Below are 20,533 nucleotides of genomic sequence, written 5' to 3'. Positions count from 1 at the left end.
AAAGTTAAAGTCCCCCATAACAACCACCCTATTACTTTCACTCTTCTCTTGAATCATCCTCGCAATCCTTTCTTCTACGTTTCTAGGACTATTAGGAGGCCTGTAAAAAACTCCTAACAGGGTGAGCTCACCTTTCCTATTCCTAACCTCAGCCCAAACTACCTCAGATGGCGAGTCTTCATCTATCATCCTTTCCACTGCTGTAATACTATCTTTGACAAGCAATGCCACACCTCCCCCTCTTTTACCCCCATCTCTGACCCTACTAAAACATTTAAACCCTGGGACCTGCAACAGCCAATCCTGTCCCTGTTCTACCCATGTCTCCGTAATAGCCACAACATCGAAGTCCCAGGTACCAACCCACACTGCAAGTTCACCTACCTTATTTTCGTATACTTCTTGCATTGAAGTATACACACTTCAAGCCACTTTCCTGTTTACAGGCATCCTCCTTTGAAATTGATGCCATGTTCCTAACCTCCCTACACTCCAGGTCCTGCACCCTAAAGCTACAGTCTGGGTTCCCATGCCCCTGCAGAGTTAGTTTAAACCCCCCCCAAGAGCACTAGCAAACCTCCCACCAAGGATACTGGTGCCCCTCAGGTTCAGGTGCAGACCATCTTGCTTATAGAGGTCTCACCTTCCCCAGAAAGAACCCCAGTTATCCAAATACCGGAATCCCTCCCTCCTGCACCATCCCTGTAGCCACGCATTTAAGTGTTCTCTCTCCCTATTCCTCGACTCTCTATCATGTGGCACGGGTAACAAACCAGAGACAACAACTCTGTTCGTTCTAACTTTGAGCTTCCAACCTAGCTCCCTGAAAGCCTGCCTAACATCCTCAACGCTCCTCCTACCTATGTCATTGGTGCCAATGTGGACCACGACTTTGGGCTGCTCCCCCTCCCCCTTAAGGACCCGGAAAACACGATCAGAGACATCACGTACCCTTGCACCTGGGAGGCAACATACCAAACGTGAGTCTGGTACAGAAGTACAACCCATTTACTGAGCCTCTATCACAATTGCTCATGAGTGTTAGACAAAATTGCAATGTTCAAACTTGTAAGCAAACATGTTGCTACAGCTCTACAGGTTCTTGATGAGACACATTTGTCTACAGTAGTCCCCATGTACCCATGGGGGATATTGATCTCAGTGAATTCAAACCTTGCCAATAATGACCATCGAGTAGATCTACCATGTTCTAGAGAATGGGAGAAAACAGCCTACTCCTAGTCGATCTGGGGACACCTGTTGAAGAGTGAATGTGTCAATGTTCATTATGGACAAGGTCACATTTGGCTGCAAAGCTTTCATTAGCAAAGGGTTTCTTGACTCTGAGGTCATATGTATGAAGCATGGGCAGTTGTATTAGCTACTCAAAGGAAATCAACATCATAGCACAATGTTAGACAATCAGAAGAAGGAAAGGTAAAAAGAGAGAAAACTGGAAAAAAATATAATGATAAAAAAAGGTTTGCGAGGTAGAGAAAGGAAAGAAGGAAAAGAGGGAGAGAGGTACCTTTTTTCCTGGTGGACCTTCTAATCCTGGCAATCCCATTGGGCCCATTTCTCCCTGGAAGAGTGTAACAGTCAGTCATTACCATACAGGTGAAACATCATTGGCTTACTGTAGTCAGTCATGGGCACTAAAAGAAGAATGAAATGTTTTTGAATGCATTACATCCCAGCTTGACTATATTCATGCCCTTTTATTTGGAACCATTAAATATGTACAGGTACGACTTTTTAATTATACATTACTTCTGGCATCTATCACACTAATCATATAGCACAATGGACCAGTATGAAGGTCATTGTTAAACCAAGAACATTACTTGCTCTTTCTCTATCAGCTGAGCTCGGATCTGTTATGTTTCCAAAATGTTTCTGCTTCATTTCTATTTTTTGTTTTATTCTTTTAGACTTTAGTTACAATGCCAAAGTGAAAGCAAGTTAATTTTAAGATGACAAACCATAGGAAGGATTCTAAGCTAAAATTAATGGTCATAGCATGACTGTACAGAATACTGTATGAGTGCATAAAATGAAGATCCAAAGTATTTGTTAAGAGGTGCAGGAAGCTGACCTACAGAAACACGGAACTAAAGATGGATCTATTTTTGGGTACTCAGTAAATATTAATTAGAAGCTTAAGGTTATATTTTAGGCACAATTGTTCCCCACTGGACCCTTTGTGACTCTTCTATCTCATCTTCCCAACAGCAGAGTCAGATCAGATCAGTTAATGGAACACTCAAGATTGCAGTGATGACTTGGGTAGAACTAAATTGTGTAGAAATGTTGCCTGAATGCTGCTTTGTATCGAGAAAAGTTGTTTTTACAATGAAAAGGCCTGGATTTGTGTCATGAGGAGAGATTTGAAAAATTGAGGTTGTACTTAGGTTGAAAATGTGTTGCTGGAAAAGCACAGCAGGTCAGGCAGCATCCAAGGAGCAGGAGAATCGACGTTTCAGGCATGAACCCTTCTTCAGGAAAGCTCCTTGGGTGCTGCCTGACCTGCTGTGCTTTTCCAGCAACACATTTTCAGCTCTGATCTCCAGCATCTGCAGTCCTCACTTTCCCCGAGAAGAGTTGTACTATTTGGCATAGTCGAGTTAACAACAACTTAATGGCTGTGTTTAAAATTATGAAGCCTTTTGATAGATTAAATAGGGAGAATCTGTTTCCACTGACAGGAGGGATGGTGGCCAGAAGACATAAATTTAAGGTAATTGGCAGAAGAACCAGTGAGGAGATTAGAAGAAATTTTTTTGCACGTTGAATTGTAATGTGCTGGCTGAAATGGCACTGGAAGCAGATTCAGTAATAACATTCAGAACAGAACCTACACTTATACAATGAGCTGAACAATGCTTTTTTAATGTTAAATATTCTATGAAATGTCCAGCTGAGGTCATGGTTGTATTGCTTTCTCAAAGATCATTAAACCATCTCAGCAAACAGAAATTAAGTTGTACTCCTGGGCGAGCACATAGTATGATTTAATTTGTTATTGTTTACAAAGATGTTTAAGAGCTGAAAATGTGTTGCTGGAAAAGTGCAGCAGGTCAGGCAGCATTCAAGGAACAGGAGAATCGATGTTTCGGGCATAATCCCTTCTTCAGGATGATAGGCTAGCAGAATGATTCTGTACATGATACAAGCATGTGAATTAGAAGCAGGACCAAGGCATTCAGCCTTTTGACAATGCTCCACCATTCAATAAGACCATGGCTGATATGAGTACTGCTTCAACTCCACGTTCTGAGCTTCTCCTGGTAGAGTCATAGAGATATAGAAATATACAGCACAGAAACAGACCCTTCGGTCCAACTCGACTATGCCAAATAGGTATCCTAAATTAATCTAGTCACATTTGCCAGCACTTGGCCCATATCTCTCTAAACCCTTCCTATTCATATACCCATCCAGATGCCTTTTAAATGTTATAATTGTACCAGCCTCCACTATTTCCTCTGGCATCTCATTCCATACACGCACCACATTTTGTGTGAAAAAGTTGTCCCTTAGGTCCCTTTTAAATAGCTCCCCCTCACCCTAAACCTATGCCCTCTAGTTCTGGACTCCCCAACCCAGGGAAAAGACCTTGTCTATTTACCCTATCCATGCCCCTCATGATTTTATAAAATTCTATAAGGTTACCCCTCAGCCTCTGATGCCCAACAGAAAACAGCCCCTGCCTATTCAACCTCGTCCTATAGCTCAAATCCTCTAACCCTGGCAACAAACTTGTACATCTTTTCTGAACCCTTTCAAGTTTCACAACATCCTTCATACAGAATTGCACACAAAATTCCAAAAGTGGCCTAACCAATGTCCTGTACAGCCATAACATGACCTCCCTACTACTATATTCAGTGCTCTGGCCAATAAAGGAAAGCATACTAAATGCTTTCTTCACTATCCTATCTACCTGAGACTCCACTTGCAAGGAACTATGAACCTGCACTCCAAGGTCACTTTGTTTAGTGACACTCCCCAGGATGTCATCATTAAGTGTATAAGTCCTGCCCTGACTTGCTTTTCCAAAATGCAGCACCTTACATTTATCTAAGTTAAACTCCATCTGCCATTCCTTGACCCATTGGCCCATCTGATCAAGATCCTGTTGTACTCTGAGAAAATCTTCTTCACTGCAATTTTGGGCACCTCCAGTTTTGGTGTCATCTGCAAACTTACTAACTATATCTCTTATGTTCATATTCAAATCATTTATACAAATAATGAAAAGTACTGGACCCAGCACCGATCCTTGTAGCACTGGTCACAGGCCTCCAATCTGAAAAGCAACCCTCCACTACCAACCTGTCCTCTACTTTTGAGCCAGTTCTGTATCCAAATGGCTTATTCTCCCTGAATTCCATATGATCTAACCGTGCTAACCAGTCTACTATGAGGACCTTTGTCAAACGCCTTACTGAAATCCACGTCCACCGCTCTGCCGTCATCAATCCCCTTCATTACTTCTTCAAAAAACGTAATCAAGTTAGTGAGACATGATTTACCATGCACAAAGCTATGCTGACTATCTCTAATAGTTCCTTGCCTATCCAAGTACATGTAAATCCTGTTCCTCAGTATTCCCTCCAACAACCTGCCCACCAACATTAGGCTCACTGGTCTACAGTTCGCTGGCTTTTCTTTATGACCTTTCTTGAATGATGGCACCACGTTAGCCAACCGCCCGTCTTCCGGCACTTCACCTGTGGCTACCGATGATCCAAATATCTCAGTAAGAGGCCCAGCAGTTACTTCCCTAGCTTCCCACAGAGTTCTAGGGTATACCAGATCAGGTCCTGGGGATTTATCCACATTTATGCGTTCCAAGACATCAGCACCTTCTCCTCTGTAATATGGGTATTTTTCAAGATGTCACCATCTATTTCTCCACATTCTGTATCTTCCATGTACTTCCCTCCACAGTAAACACTGATGTAAAATACCCATTTAGCCTCTCTCTCATCTTCCACGGTTCCAAACGTAGGCTGCCTTGCTGACCTTTGAGGGATCTTATTCTCTCCCTAGTTATCCTTTTGTCCTTAATGTATTTATAAAACCCCTTTGGATTTTCCTTAACCTTATTTGCCAAAACTATCTCATGCCCCCTTTTTACCCTCCCAATTTTCCTCTTAAGTATATTTCTACTGATGTTATACTCTTCTAAGGATTCACTCAATTCCTGTTGTCTATACCTGACATATGCTTCTTTCTTTGTCTTGACCAAAACCTCAATTTCGCGAGTCATCTACCATTCCTTACCAGCCTTGCCTTTTACCCTAACAGGAAGATATTCTCTGGACTCTCTTTATCTCATTTCTGAAGGCTTCCCATTTTCCTGCTGCCTCTTTACCTGCGAACATTTTCCCCCAATCAGCTTTCGAAACTTTTTGCTTAATTCTGTCAAAATTGGCCTTACTCCAGTTCAGAACTTCAACTTTTAGATACTGTCTATCCTTTCTTGTCATTATTTTAAAACTAATAGAGTTACGGTTGCTGGCCCCAAAGTGCTCCCCTATTGACACTTCAGTCACCTTGCCCTGCATTATTTTCCAAGAGTAGATCAAGTTTTGCACCTTCTCTAATAGAATCCACATACTGATTCAGAAACTTTTCTTGTACACATTTAACAAATTCCACTCCATCTAAACCCTGAACACTATGGCCGTCCCAGACTATGTTTGGAAAGTTAAAATCCCCGACCATTTCCACCCTATTATTCTTACAGTTAACTGAAATCTCCTTATAAATTTGTTTCTCAATTTCCCACTGACTGTTGGAAGGTCTATAGTACAATCTCAATAAGGTAATCATTCCTTTCTTATTGCTCACTTCCATCCAAATAACTTCCCTGGATGTATTCCCAAGAATATCCTCTCTAAGTATAGCCATAATTTTATACCTTATCAAAAATGCCAGTCCTTCTCCTCTGATGCCTCCCATTCTATCCTTCCTATAGCATTTATATCCTGGAACTTCAAGCTGCCAGTCCTGCCCATCCCTGAGCCACATATCTGTAATTGCTATGATATCCCAGTCCCATGTTTCTAACCATGCTCTAATTTCATTTGCCTTCCCTGTTAGGCCTTTTGCATTGAAGTAAATGTAGTTTAATTTAGCTCATTCTCTGCTTTGTTCCTGCCTGCCCTGACTATTCAATTTATTCCTTTCCCCACTTGCACCAGTCTCAGATTGATCTTTTTCTCACTATCTCCCTCGATCCCAACCCCTCACCTTACTAGTTTAAATCCTCCTAAGCAGCTCTAGCAAATCATCCTGCCAGTATATTAAAACCTGAATCCTTTATAAGACATAATGTATAAACAGTCATACATTTAAGGGGACAATTGCAATGATTTTCATGCTAAGAGGTAAGGAAAGGTTAGACATCCTTTTCTGCTGTAGAAGATGAAAAAGTATAGCAAATTCTTTACTTTGTATTAATATACAAACCTTTACATAATTATTTTGAAAGTTTGTTTTTATTACTTGAACTGAATGATTTATCAAGCGTTTGCTGTGAAATAAAAATAACTTTATCGATTCATATCAGGCCTTATTTCAAAAAGTGATTGAAATAACATCTGCTTTCGGAGATATTGAACAAACACAAAGGTAAAAGGTACAGAGGTCCATCCTGGTCACAAAGGGATTTTATTGACATTGTCCTGTGCAATTCAGTTGGACAGACATTAGATATCTTGCATAAAAATAAGACGCTGACATTGAAAGTTTAACACTACTTCTCTCACCATGGTTGCTGCCTGGCTCGCTGAGCATTTCCAGCACTTTTAGTTTTTATTCCAGATTTTCAGCATGTTCAGTATTCTGCATTTGTTTTGTGTTCATGGAGTTACTGACCCTGCTGCATTTAAGAAGGGGTTGATTTTTTTTTTCCTAGGTTGGCATAGAGTTGTTTTGTTGAAAACCCAGTGGTCCTACCGGGAAGACTTTGATAGTGGGGTCTTCCCTGAGCAGTTCTGTGGTATGTGGGCTGAAAGGGAGGACTTTGAGTGGAGCTCAGTGGAACTGCGTTGCTGCATGCTGGGGCACAAACCAGAATGGTCATGGTCCATTTGTGTTGGTGTGGCTGTCCTGAGTTTATTGGTGAAATAGGACCCTTGATTTCCAATAGAAATGGATCTATTTGTTAATGCACGGGACCACCTTAGAGGTAGACAATGACCACTCAATAGTGACAATGACAGCCACAAAAGGGAGATAGTTCACTTTCCCAAATGGTCTCTAGACAGAAGAGCTGAAAATCTAGCCAGGATGTCTATGGCATGGACAGCTTATGACATAGGACCCCAGTCTAAGTTGAAGACTCTGTCAGTATATGAAGAGCTACTTTGTTTGATATGTCACGATCTGGAGAAGGGAAAGGTGTTCGCTTTATAGTTTTGGCCAGAACACCTTCATTTCATGGTGGTACTAGGTTGTGAGGATATTGCCATGCACCTCGTAGTAAAACTTCCACAGCCAGCTACGGCATGTCAGTAGTTTGACCTGTTGTTCATCTGCAAACCAAACAGTAAATCCAAGGAATCGAGGGAAATGTAATGAGATTAGAACCTCCAAAACCGCTGCTCGTAAGCTTTAATCATTCTTCCATTTGCTGTGCACCATCACTGTCTTGTCATCGGGCTCCACCCTCATGTTTCAGAACCCGCTAAGTGTCCATTAAACAAAAACAGAAATTGCTGGAAAAGCTCAGCAGGTCTGGCACATCTGTGGAGAGAAATCAGAGTTAATGTTTTGGGTTTCAGGAAGGGTCACTCAACCTGTAACGACAACTCTGATTTCTCTCCACAGGTGCTGCCAGACCAGCTATTTCTATTTTTGTTACTGAATTACTGCATCTGTAAATCTTTTGATTTTTATTAAGAGACCATTAAATTTGTTGCTGGATATTGAAGCTCCTACTTATTAGCATGCCCTCCCTTGTTAACAACGTGCTAATAGTTAATACTATGTCAGACAACCTCTCCCGCTCAGTGGGTTGGAGGAGAAAGTTTAATACTGCTTTCAACCACAACAAGGTTAGGATTCTCAAGTATTTTAAGTTTGTTCTTGTAATGCAGTAGTAGTTGATTAAGTCACACCAATGTGACGCAATTCAAGATGTTTAAACAGTACATAAGATTTCAGGCAAATGTTTGACGTGTTATTTTTATTTGCACAGATTCTGAAGTTATTTCTTCATCTGGAACTTTTGGAATGGGAAGCTCTTAAATGCTTACCATTGAACCAGGATCTCCTTTCAGACCCTGCAAAAGAAAAGTAATTGGTTAAGAAATTCTGTATGACCTTACAAATGTACAATATATCATTAATGGACATTAGACATACTTTAAAAAACACATTTGCAGGCAAACAACTAGCCATATTTTCAAAATTCACATTTATTCATGGAGATTATAAATAATTTATTTCTTTGTTACAGTGAGGATAACAAGGAAATTAGACAATTACCTTTCAAAACAATTTGCTCAGAATTTCCTTAGAATTTTATTGTAATAATGGAACTGAAGTATATTTTTAAAATTTAATTGAAATTCAAAAGTAATTCATTAAGTCTACTTTTTTTTCCCAAAATACCACCACTACCTTCAACCAACTACCTTCACTTAGATCATTAAACTAGTTTGGATCTCACCACGTAATGGAACAGTGCACACTAGATTTTTGCATTTTGCCCATGACCTTGTCGAAAATTTAGATCCATTTACACCGCAGAACCTCAATGCATTAATTCCTATATTTTCTCACAAATCCTAAATCTTATTTCTTCTTACACCAAGACTTGGACTACATTTTTTCTATTGATAAATATCTCTTTAAAATCAGAATCTGTTTCATGCAAAAGAAAAATCCTTCCATAATAGCAACTGGATAAAAAAAAAAGCTTCAAGAAGGAGAGTGGTATTTTCCATTTTGTTACTTCCAATTTCTGCTTTTTAAAAAAATAACTTTTGTTATTTGTTCATATGATGTCGGCATTGCAAGCTGGACTGGCATTTATTAATTACTCAGCCAGCAGTTAAAGGGCAGCCCCATTGCTGCATCACGTGTGAGGCAAATTAGGTAAAGATGGCAGATTTCCTTCCTTAAAGGACATTAGTGAACTAGACATGTTTTTACAACAATTAACATTATGTGGTAATTCCCTTCTATAGGTTTCTAGTATTTTTGTTACAGTACCCTATCTGGCACTATTTAACTTAATTTTGCTAATTCAGTGTTTAAAATGTAGAAATTGGCATACATTCCTGAGCAAATTGAATCCAGGAAATACCAACCAAAATATCCTTAAATCACAAAACAGAAGCAACACTCAGTATAAATTGTTAACTCACTGGTGAACCTGTAGGTCCAGGTGGGCCTGGAATGTCCTGTAAGATATTCAAGGATTAGACCATTTGCAAAGCACTTGTTAGTTATTATTGTGATTGAAAAACATTATTCATATGTCTCCCATACTGTTGACTGTAGGCTGAAATAAGGAGTTCAATGATTGGATAGGAGAGTATGACTAAGACAAATTATACAGCAAGGGACAGGTTAATCAGAGCATAGAATGTAAAAACTTTACATTGCTTCCTCAACGATATTCAATATGTGAACTGTATTGAATTGGAGTGCAGTTAGAGGCAACCTCTATGGGATTGAGAGATGATAGACCCATTGATGAATGGAGCACCTTAATACACACCAAGGATTAACAAGCACACATTAACCAAATATCACTCTAAATGGATAGGCAATACAAAATGAACTGAAATAAATTTTAAAAAAGAGCTCAACATAGTTGATCTAGAAAACCATTGTGAAGACAGGAACTTTCAAACATGTGAGGCAGAGCCTCAAGGGATAGTAAGCATTTGCTAACAACATGCTCAGCAATACAATTACAAATGCCTGGACTTGAGCCCAGGTATCCTGGGTCAGAGGCAGGGACACTACCATTGCACTACATGAGCACTCTAGCTTCTAGTAATGAAGTGCAAACTTAAAATGAGCATAGGCTCATTAATCAGAAAACACAGATCAAGAGCCTTCAAGGATGCAAATTAAACTTAAATAGAGGTTGAACTAAAATATCTAATCTTATAATTGGTTACTTTCTACAAACATTCACTAGTCTGAGAGGTTCTCTTACTAAATTTAAGGACATTAATAAAATATATACTTATACTTAAGAACATATTAATTAAGAGCACATAGTACTTAAGGTTGAACCATTGACTTTATTCACGGTGAAGTTAGACAGATTGTTTAAAAGGTAAGAAGGTCATGGGTTATAAGTCAGACAGAAAATATGAATTAGAAGTTGGACATTCTTCCCTCATGCCTGTTCTGCCGTTCAATTAGAATGTGGCTGGTCTGAATACTTCACCTTCCTTCTTACCCCCTTGCTTGTCAAGAACCTATCTATCTTGGCCATAAAAATATTTAAAAGTTCTGCTTTCACTGGATTTTGAGGAAAACATTTTCAATGACCTTAGTAGATACTAAATTAAGTGTACGAACACATTGTACATCCACATGTTATCATGTGAAAATGAAAGAAAGAAAAGACTAAATCAAAACAGTTCAGGTGAAGGACCTTTCTTGCGAACTGAATGGAGATGGAAAGGTAACAAATGAACCTGGGGTTAGGAGGAAGAACTATAGGGAAGGTCTGTGAAAGGTTGGAGGATGGGAGAGATTAAAATACAAAACGTAAATGGTTAGCTGTAATAAATAAACAGAAGATTTGTCCAGAGTGTGTGTAAAACAGAATACTGTCGTGAACACTTGTGTCCCAAAGCAAAGACATGAAAAACAAATTTTAACATAGCTCAGATCTCTCAATAGACACAAAGTGAACACGTTGCATAAGAAGATATGTATAAAATTGTACCTGTATCTTGTATATGCTGCTCATTCCATTTCTTTCATAGGTAGCAATTCTCTGTAGACAGTTAGATTGTAAGATCAGGTTGAATTCTCACAAATATTAAACCTACTGCTCACATGAATACGACAATTTAGTCCTTAATGTTTAATTCTGAGGAAATGTATTATTTCAGATTGAGGGAGTTTTCTCACCTCAATTATCAGTCTGTTAGGTTTCTTGGGGGCCTTGTTTGATGAGTTGAGGAGGGCAAGGAGGTGAGTTTCAATTTGTAAATCACTAAAATCAAACATCTTAATCCTGAGTCCAATACAGGTGGACATTATAGGCTTTGTTTTTATTTGGGAGCACATTTTTGGGATTCTGGGGATTTTGATCTGGATCAGGTGCAATACATTTCATTCAGCAATTTGGTCACTTTTGTATTGAGGCTTCCTCTCTTCTGGTAGATAGAAGCAGATCCCGTCATGTATACCATCTACATTTTGTCAACTTACCACCTTCAGGCTGCTCCCTCCTACTAACAGTTTTCAACACCACAAATTCATCGCCGACCTCTCTGCAAACCCAGCGTGGGCTAATACATTTGAAAATTGCAATCCTTGAACAATGCAGATGTAGTACCAGGTGAGCATCTGGAAATGATCCAGATGTTGGATCACAGATCCTGAAAATCAAGCCCTAGCTATTGGCCTCTTGGGGAATTGTGGGAAATCGGGTGGGCAGGTGGAAAGCAGAGTTGAGTTAGAAGATCAGCCATGACTATGTTGCATGGTGGAGGAGTTCAATCAGTCATTTGGTTAACTTCATTTCCTATTTCGTGGGACTTAGGTGCTTAGAGATCTGAGTAATCAAAATAATTGTAGTTTTGAGGAATCTAAAGTCTGAGGCAAGGTCAAGTAACAGATGGACTGCTGAGGATTATTTTCCAGGGAAGCTTAAGGTTTGAGATATATGAATGGATTCAAAAGGGAACTGAAAAAATAGAAATCATTAGGATTCAAAGGAAACCAAATCAACTTGATCCAATATGATCTTTCTTCAAATTCTGAATTTGTCTTTAAGTTACGGGCGAAAGTGATGACTCCAGATGCTGGAGATCAGAGTCGAGATTAGAGTGGTACTGGAAAAGCACAGCAGGTCAGGCAGCATCCGAGGAGCAGGAAAATCGATGTTCCTCATTCCTGATGAAGTGTTCCTGCCCAAAACGTCGACTTCCCTGCTCCTCTGATGCTGCCTGACCTGCTGTGCTTTTCCAGTACCACTCTAATCTTGGCTTTAAGCTGTTGAGTTTAGAATGTACTGGGACTCACCTGAGGTCCAGGTGGTCCAGGTGGTCCTGGTTTTCCTGCTGTCCCTTCATTGCCCTGTGATTGACAAGAGATGTGTCAGTTTCAAAGTAAATAAAAATAACTTCAGCAATGGAGTAAATTATTGAAGCTTTATTCTTTAATGGTGAAAGTGACCCTGAAATTGCCAACCCAAATGGATAATTCCATTTTCAAAATAACTCAGCTTTTTGCAGAATTACACTTTATTTTGCTCAAAAACTGCATTAATCCATGTAAAACTCTGCAAAACTATACAGAGGGTTTGTTAGTCTGACAAAGCATTGAGACACTGATAGACTTCGCACCTATTGTTTAAAAAACTAAGCTATCTTGAGAATGTAATTTAAAAGAAGTTCTGGGATTTACGTATCAAAGAACAGAAACCAGCAAATCCCATTATTTTGAATCTAAATTTTAATCTAAATTTTAATCTAAGATTGTTTACTGTATCACATCTCCATGATAATGGACACCTTTGACTATAAATTCTGAGAGCATGATCTTAACCTCCACAAACACCTGATGAAGGAGCGGTGCTCCAAAAGCTAGTGCTTCCAAATAAACCTGTTGGACTATAACCTAGTGTTGTGTGATTTTTAACTTTGTCCACACCAATCCAACACCAGCACCTCCAGATCATGTTAAGCAAATTGTGGTTTTGATGTAGCATAGTTTTGAAACCTATGTGCCTCATCTTTAAATGAAAAATATTTAACACTAATGAAGCAAAGCCAACTCTTCAGGTTGTAGAAGCAAGCTTTAAAAAGTAATAGTAAGAGCTTTTAGAATGTGAAAGAGACTCTTGTGGAATTCTGTACAGATTTGACTTTGGTTTTCATTTCACAGTTGACTGTAACAATTCTTGGAGACAACTTCCCACCACACTAAAAATTCTTTGATTAATGTATAGTTTAACAATCTCTACGGGCTCAATGTTGGATTTTACGAGAAGAACAATCTTGATTTCTTTCTACCTTTTCTCCTTTAAGTCCTATGGGCCCTGTTTGTCCTGGTCTTCCTTTTAAACCCTATATATTAAAAAAAAAGCATGTATTAATTCAGTTCACTTTACATTCCCAGTATTCCAACATTTTCTTATCACCCTATTTTCCTGTTAATTCCATCCCCTGAAGAATTTCTGTGCCTGTTTCTCATAAAGTGTTGTGCACATATCTGTGTTTGCATATATCTGTACCTGTCTTTATGTATCAATGAGTATGTGTGTTTTGACATAGCTGTATCTGTGTGGATGTATGTTTCTTGATATTTGCATGTAGCTCTGTCTTTGTGTGAGCATGTATCTGTGTATATGTGTGTTTACATGTATCTGTGTTTTTTTTATTCACTCATGGGATGTGGGCATTGCTGGCTGGGCCAGCATTTATTGCCCCTCCCAAGTTGCCCTTGAAAAGGTCATGGTGAGCTGCTTTGTTGAACCACTGCAGTCCATGTGCCATTGGTAGATCCACATTAGTGAGGGAATCCCAGGATTTTGACCCAGCGACATTGAAGGTACAGTGATATATTTCCAGATCAGGATGGTGAGAGGCTTGGAATGGAACTTGCAGGAGTGCTGATTCCTCTATTTGCTGTATTTGTTGTCCTTCTATGTGGTAGAGGTTGTGGTTATGGAAAGTACTGTCTAAGTAGTCTTGGTGAATTTCTACAGTAAATCTTATAGATAGTAGACACTGCTGCTAATTAATATCAGTGGTGGATAGAGTAGATGTTTGTGGTGTCAATCAAGTGGGCTGCTCTATCTTGGATGGTGTCAAGCTTCTTACATTTGTTTGAGACGCCCTCACTCAGACAAGAGGGAAGTTTCCATCCCATTCCTGACTTAGGCCTTGTAGATGCTGGATTGGGTTTGGAGAATTAGGAAGTCAGTTACTTGTTGCAGGATTCCTAGCCTCTGTTCAGCTCTTTCAGCCACTTATTTACATGGCTAGTACAGTTGCGTTTCTGGGGTCAATGGTAGTCCTCAGGGTGTTGATGGTGGGAGATTTCAGCGATGGTAATACATTGAATGTCAAATGGCTGGTGGTTAGATTGTTGCTTATTGGAGATGGTCTTTGCCTGGTATTTGTGTAGCACGAATGTTATGTTATAAACCTGGCTATTGTCCAGGCCTTGCTGCATTTGGAAAAGGACTGCCTCAGTATCTGAGGAGTCACTTTATTTTTTTTAGATTAGATTACTTACAGTGTGGAAACAGGCCCTTCGGCCCAACAAGTCCACACCAACCCTCCGAAGAGCAACCCACCCAGACCCATTCCCCTACATTTAACCCTTCACCTAACACAACGGGCAACTTAGCACATCAATTTATTGTCTCACAAAAGCTTCTTATATTAACTGAATAAGTGGAGTGTTGAGACTTTTATGTTCACCTTAATGGCACATTAATGAAAGTTGGACCTGAATCAAAACTGAGGGTTTCCTGCTTGACAAGGGGCTCTTGAGGTGCAAAACTGGTATTTCTACCTCTGAGCCAGGAGGTCCATGTTCAAACCACACCTGCTCCAGAGGTATGTAATAACATTTTCCACCAAGTTGGTTTCAAACAAAGTCTAACAGATGCCAATGAGAGATTACACTTTCTGTAGAGAGGAGTGAAAACTTAGAATTGACTTTCAAATGACTTTGAAAGTGACGACCCTGAAATCATTTAAGGAACATCTAATTCCAGCAGATGAAGTCAGAATTTTGGACTATTCTGGAATAAAGGTGAATTTGAGGCAGATCACCACTGATTATACAGAATGTTAGTGTGACCTTGAAATGTTGTATAGGCAAATGCAACTCCTGCTTCTTGTACTCTTGTATAAGGAATCATCTGGGAAGTAGAGATATGTGAGATAGTCAGGTTACAGAAAGGTTTACCAGAAAGTTATTGGAAACTAAACAGTCAGAACAGAGTCTAACAGATGCCAATGAGAGATTACACTTTCTGTAGAGAGGAGTGAAAACTTAGAATTGACTTTCAAATGACTTTGAAAGTGACGACCCTGAAATCATTTAAGGAACATCAAATTCCAGCAGATGAAGTCAGAATTTTGGACTATTCTGGAATAAAGGTGAATTTGAGGCAGATCACCACTGATTATACAGAATGTTAGTGTGACCTTGAAATATTGTATAGGCAAATGCAGCTCCTGCTTCTTGTACTCTTGTATTTTAAGGGGAGCTGAACGGTATTGTTTGTGTGTAAGTGCTTGTGAGTTGCCCTGTCAAACAGCTTCATCAAAGTCTGGTGAGCACAGCACCATTGTATTGCAAAGACTTCTAATCTTTGTACATTTGTATGGAAGTAGGAGAAAGGCTAAGAAACAAATGTATCCAGAAAGGGAGTGACAGAATGAAACAAAAAAAACTCTTTCCATGACTGTATTACCCAGACTGTTACATACCACAGGTCCTGGCGATCCTGGAGGTCCTGGAGGTCCTGGTACACCAGGCTGTGCCTAAGAATCAGAATTAAAAACATCTGTTTTAAACCTAAAACATAATTTCTAATGATAATAAGCAGTTTTAAAATGTATAGACAATGACGTACCTGAAAAAAAGTCACATAGTATATAAAGTCCTAAATTTTCATCATGATGAATAGACTGTCTGATGTTATGAACAATGGTGGAAGTGATGTAGAATTGCAACTCTCACTCTCAAAGGTGGCACTTACCCATTTTCTTGGAGTGAAGTCAGGTCAGTTTAACAAGGTTTAGGAAGGCAGTTGGCAATTTAGAATATCAAATGCTTCCATTGAAGCAAAAATGTAACATCCCTGTGGTGAGGAGCCTGGAGTTTTCACAGTGGACCCACTGAGAACAGGTCTGAACTTTGTGAATTCATTTGTATTGCCAGGTACCCCAAAGAATATGGTCTCAGGCTACCTTTGGGAGTGCTGGTCAGATACCCTTAGTGAAGATTATATCTAAAAGATGCATAAACCCCTCAGAACTGCGAAGATGTCAAAAATGTATCAAAACTGTCAAAGAAGTGTCAGACCTTCAAAGAAGTGTCAGATCTGTCAAGAATTGTGAAAATTAGCTTTTATAAATGAGTGACTTTCGCAGCAGTGCAGTCTGCAATTAATTAAAGAAGCTTCTTTTTTTTTCCCCTTGACTAGATATGAGGTGAGTTTGCAAGGTAGATGAAGGGTGAAAGTGTGGTGGGTAGAATATGGGTAGATACGAATTGGTACTAAGTTGCCATTGAACTGTATGGGGGCCATGGGGATGCATAGGGTGGCATAGGGTGGCATGCATGGACCATAGGCACTTTGTAGGGACTGAGGTGGCTAAGGGCTGAGGGGTGGTGGAATGTTCTATATTTTATTATTTTATTCGACTAGACACAGTGGCAGAGGTGAAGACAAGCTTACTGCCCAGCCCAATCACCCCAATGAAAACTTGGCAGCTTCCTCAGTCCTTCTCAATACAGCATGGCAATGACCTTCCCCCACATCTCAATCACCAAACCACCTCAGCCTGGGACTGAAATTGAGGAGTGCCAAAGGCCATACTTAAAGGATGTGTTTATGAAACTGGGAGTTCTCTTGATTCTGCATGCTTGATCCAGGAAGGAAAGCGGAGAAATAGATTGTAACTTCTGGTCAGCTCCACCAATTTTGACATGTCGGACACCCTTTCAGTCATGGCAAGTGTGTGGGCTTTTAATATGCACAAGTTTCCCTGAGATGAGCAGCTCCAGAGAAAATCCCAAACGGGCCCAAAGTTTTGTAAAGGTGAATGGAACTATTCAAAAAAATTGCAAATAGCATGATGTAACTAAGGCCTAGTTGGTAGAAGGTTCCAGAATCAGGAAATTTGATTTTTTAAATTGGTAATGAATACTTTATTAAAAGTTAGATTATTTTGTATGTCCTTTCTCTTAATCTAAGAATGAGGCTTCCAAAATAGAACATTCTCAAAGAACCATAATGAAAGATTCTCATAGGAACTCTGTTACAAGGTGCCCAAAGTAAGTTGCACCTCAGAATGGTGTGATACTGAGGCTCTTCTATTTTGTTTTGAGGCCTCGTTATGCAATGGGTTTTATTCAACACTCATCATTCCACATAGCTGGATACACGGTTTATTCTGAACTTGGCTTTGTTTATTTCAGCACAGAGATAGACCAGGCAACTCATTTCATTTATGCCAGCATTTCAATGTACCATCTCACAATGCATCATCTGAAGCATCTAAACAGACTTAGGATCATTAAGCACTTACTCTGTCTCCTTTTTCTCCTACAAGCCCAGGGAATCCTCGTTCGCCTTTGTTTCCCTGTGGAAGCAAATGATGAACTCATTTAAACACTGATTTCAGAGGTAGATCTGATGTCAACAGCATTTTCTTGAGAACAGACGTTCAGCTACCTGGCCTGTACCTTCCTGCTTTCTGTCCCACTCCTTTCCTGAATAAAGAAGTCCATTCATTATTTTCCAGTTCAATGGGACTTTGCTAGAATCTTGGGATTTGGCAAAGTTAAAGCTATTGCATCTATTGCTTCAGAAGTCACTACAGACAACCTCACAATGCTACACTTTTCCAGCTTCCACCCAAAACATATTAAAACAGCCATTCCCTATGGACAAGCCCTACGCATACGCCGGATCTGCTCAGATGAGGAGGAACGTGACGGACACCTGGAAGTACTCAAGGATGCCCTCACAAGAACGGGGTATGATGTTCAACTCATCGACTGCCAGTTCCGACGTGCCACAGCAAGGAACCGTAATGACCTCCTCAGGAGACAGACACGGGCTGCAACTGACAGGGTACCCTTCGTTGTTCAATACTTCTCAGGGGCTGAAAAATTACTCCATATTCTTCGTGACCTGCAACACATCATCAATGAGGATGAGCACCTCACCAAGACCTTCCCTACACCTCCACTACTTGCCTTTAAACAATCGCCAAACCTCAAACAGATCATTGTTCGTAGCAAACTGCCCGGCTCTCAGGACAACTCCATACAACCCTGTCACGGTGGACGCTGCAAAACATGTCAGATTGTGGACATAGATACCACTATTACGCGTGGGAACACCTCCCACCGTGTACATGGCAGGTATTCATGTGACTCAGCCAACATTGTCTATCTTATACGTTGCAGGCAGGGATGCCCGGAGGCATGGTACATTGGGGAAACTGAGCAAAGGCTACGACAACGGATGAATGGGCACCGCACAGCAATCAACAGACAGGAGAGTTCCCTCCCAGTTGGGGAACACTTCAGTGGTCCAGGACATTCAGCCTCGGACCTTCGGGTGACCATCCTTCAAGGTGGACTTCGGGACAGGCAGCAGAGGAAAGTGGCCGAGCAGAGGCTGATAGCTAAGTTCAGTACCCATAGGGAGGGCCTCAACCGGGACCTTGGGTTCATGTCACATTACAGGTGATCACCATTGCACTACACACACACACACAGATATTCCTACACACACACAATCTCACATACACACGGACACAGATACACACAGATGCGCACACAGACACCCACACATGCACCCCCTCACAGACTTAAGACACTCTGCACTCACCACACACACACACACACACACACACACACACACACACACACACACACACACACACACACAAAGACCCACATGCACACATATATTTTGTGTGGTGAATTTTTTTGGTACTTTCAGAGTTACATTGCACTTTGCTCAAAAACCACATACATTCATGTAGAACTCTGAGCTCAAAAATTGCATGAATTTGTGTAAAACTCTGTTATCTCACTTTTTAGATTGGAATCAATCTAAGCATCAGGTCATAGACAGAGAACACAGGGGGCCAACACCTTCAACATATTGTCTAGCTATCACCATTGTTAACAGCTAACCCGAGAATGCAACTTTAAAAAAAAGGGTTTTGTGATTTACACATGAAAGAAGTGAAACTATCACTGTATTCTAACAAATGAAAGGCTTAACAGACGATCAATTCTTCAATGTATAATTTCAGTTACATCACACTGCAAATTTTTGCTATAAATTCTGTGTTAAGATCGAGCCCTCCACAATCACCTGATTCCAATTAAACCTGTTGGACTATAACCTGGTGTTTTGTGATTTTTAACTTTGTACACCCCAGTCCAACACCGGCATCTCCGAATTCAGAAGTCATGTCATTTAAGACCCTAGGATAAAGCCCATCAGGACCTGGGAGCCTGTCAGCTTTCAATTCTAATAATGTTCTCAGTCCCTTTACTGTGGTGAATATAATTGTTTTAATTTATCTCCTGGCTTTTACTTGCTCCCTAACCCAATTCACAATTATTTCTGGGATGTTACTTGTACAATGAAAACAGATGTAAAATATCATCCACCATTATCTTATTTTCCACAATTAACTTCCTGACTTGTTCCTTTTTAAACACCTGTAAAATGTCTTACTATCTGATTATATATTTCCAGCTGGTTTTCTATCATATTTTAAATTCTCCTTAATTTTTCTGATCATTCTTTGGTATATTTTACATCCTGACTAATCTTCTGAAGCTAATTTCTGTGGTCACTTTAACGGCAAAGAGGTTAAGAGCATATCATACTACAGCAGACTGCTTCAACCCTCAAACCTTTCCTGGTGATATATAATCTTGTCCCTGCCCTGTTCGTTTGAAATATGCCAGGTACATCTTGACTGATAGGATCCTCCAAACTGCTTGAGACTCCTTTCCTTTGCTACTTCCTAAAATTTCAACCTGCTCCTTGCCATTAATTATAGACTAATAGGTTTCAGAGATTTCATGTGGTGATTCAGAGATTTCATGTGGTGATTCACTTGAGTCTCTATAAATAGACAAGATCGAAATTGTAGTTGTTGGGTTAGGATGTGTGCTTGTAATATGTACCTCTGCAAATAAATATTTATGGACCTGTGTGTAAACATTGACTCCAGTTCCATCCTTTGCCAACTGGCTTCCCACAATAGAAACTTGGCAAGGTTTTTCAGGGTGCTGTGGCTTCCCTTCCTCTAACTGTTCTTCTATGTAAAAATATGAGGAAAGCTGTACTCACAATAAATGAATTTTTAAGGTGGATAAGTGGGATAAAATATCAGAAAGGAGTGAAATAGGAGCTCAGAAGTGGCTGGGAATAGCACCACACAAAATGCTTCATAGAACTTAATGACTCTGAAAATGCAAATTCCAGTCATTCAAGTCAATTTGTGAAACTGGCACTATACATATTGCCACTGGGTGTGACTTCTAAGACATTTAGCTAAAACCTGTATCCAGAACCAAATTGACCACT

At 40.0% G+C, this 20,533-nt stretch overlaps 1 protein-coding gene across 3 annotated transcripts in view; it reads right to left on the bottom strand.

The window, feature by feature from the left end:
- The window catches only part of col19a1 (collagen, type XIX, alpha 1), a 422,382-nt gene that overhangs the window by 62,300 nt on the left and 339,549 nt on the right, over positions 1 to 20,533 (bottom strand). For all 3 annotated transcript variants that reach the window (XM_087979446.1, XM_087979452.1, XM_087979458.1), the window contains 8 exons: positions 17,496 to 17,549; positions 15,669 to 15,722; positions 13,233 to 13,286; positions 12,241 to 12,294; positions 10,934 to 10,984; positions 9,387 to 9,422; positions 8,271 to 8,297; positions 1,529 to 1,582 (listed from right to left, as the gene is read on the bottom strand). In XM_087979446.1, the coding sequence (XP_087835572.1) occupies positions 1,529 to 1,582; positions 8,271 to 8,297; positions 9,387 to 9,422; positions 10,934 to 10,984; positions 12,241 to 12,294; positions 13,233 to 13,286; positions 15,669 to 15,722; positions 17,496 to 17,549 (384 nt within the window). The remainder of the gene's footprint in view (positions 1 to 1,528; positions 1,583 to 8,270; positions 8,298 to 9,386; positions 9,423 to 10,933; positions 10,985 to 12,240; positions 12,295 to 13,232; positions 13,287 to 15,668; positions 15,723 to 17,495; positions 17,550 to 20,533) is intronic.

This window comes from Chiloscyllium plagiosum, unplaced genomic scaffold (assembly GCF_037043375.1).
Source record: "Chiloscyllium plagiosum isolate Xiang-an unplaced genomic scaffold, Cpla_swu_hap1 HiC_scaffold_3, whole genome shotgun sequence".
NCBI classification, from domain to species: Eukaryota; Metazoa; Chordata; class Chondrichthyes; order Orectolobiformes; family Hemiscylliidae; genus Chiloscyllium; species Chiloscyllium plagiosum.
The sequence above is the reverse complement of the archived record's forward strand: the minus strand, read 5'-3'. Positions and strand labels throughout refer to the sequence as shown.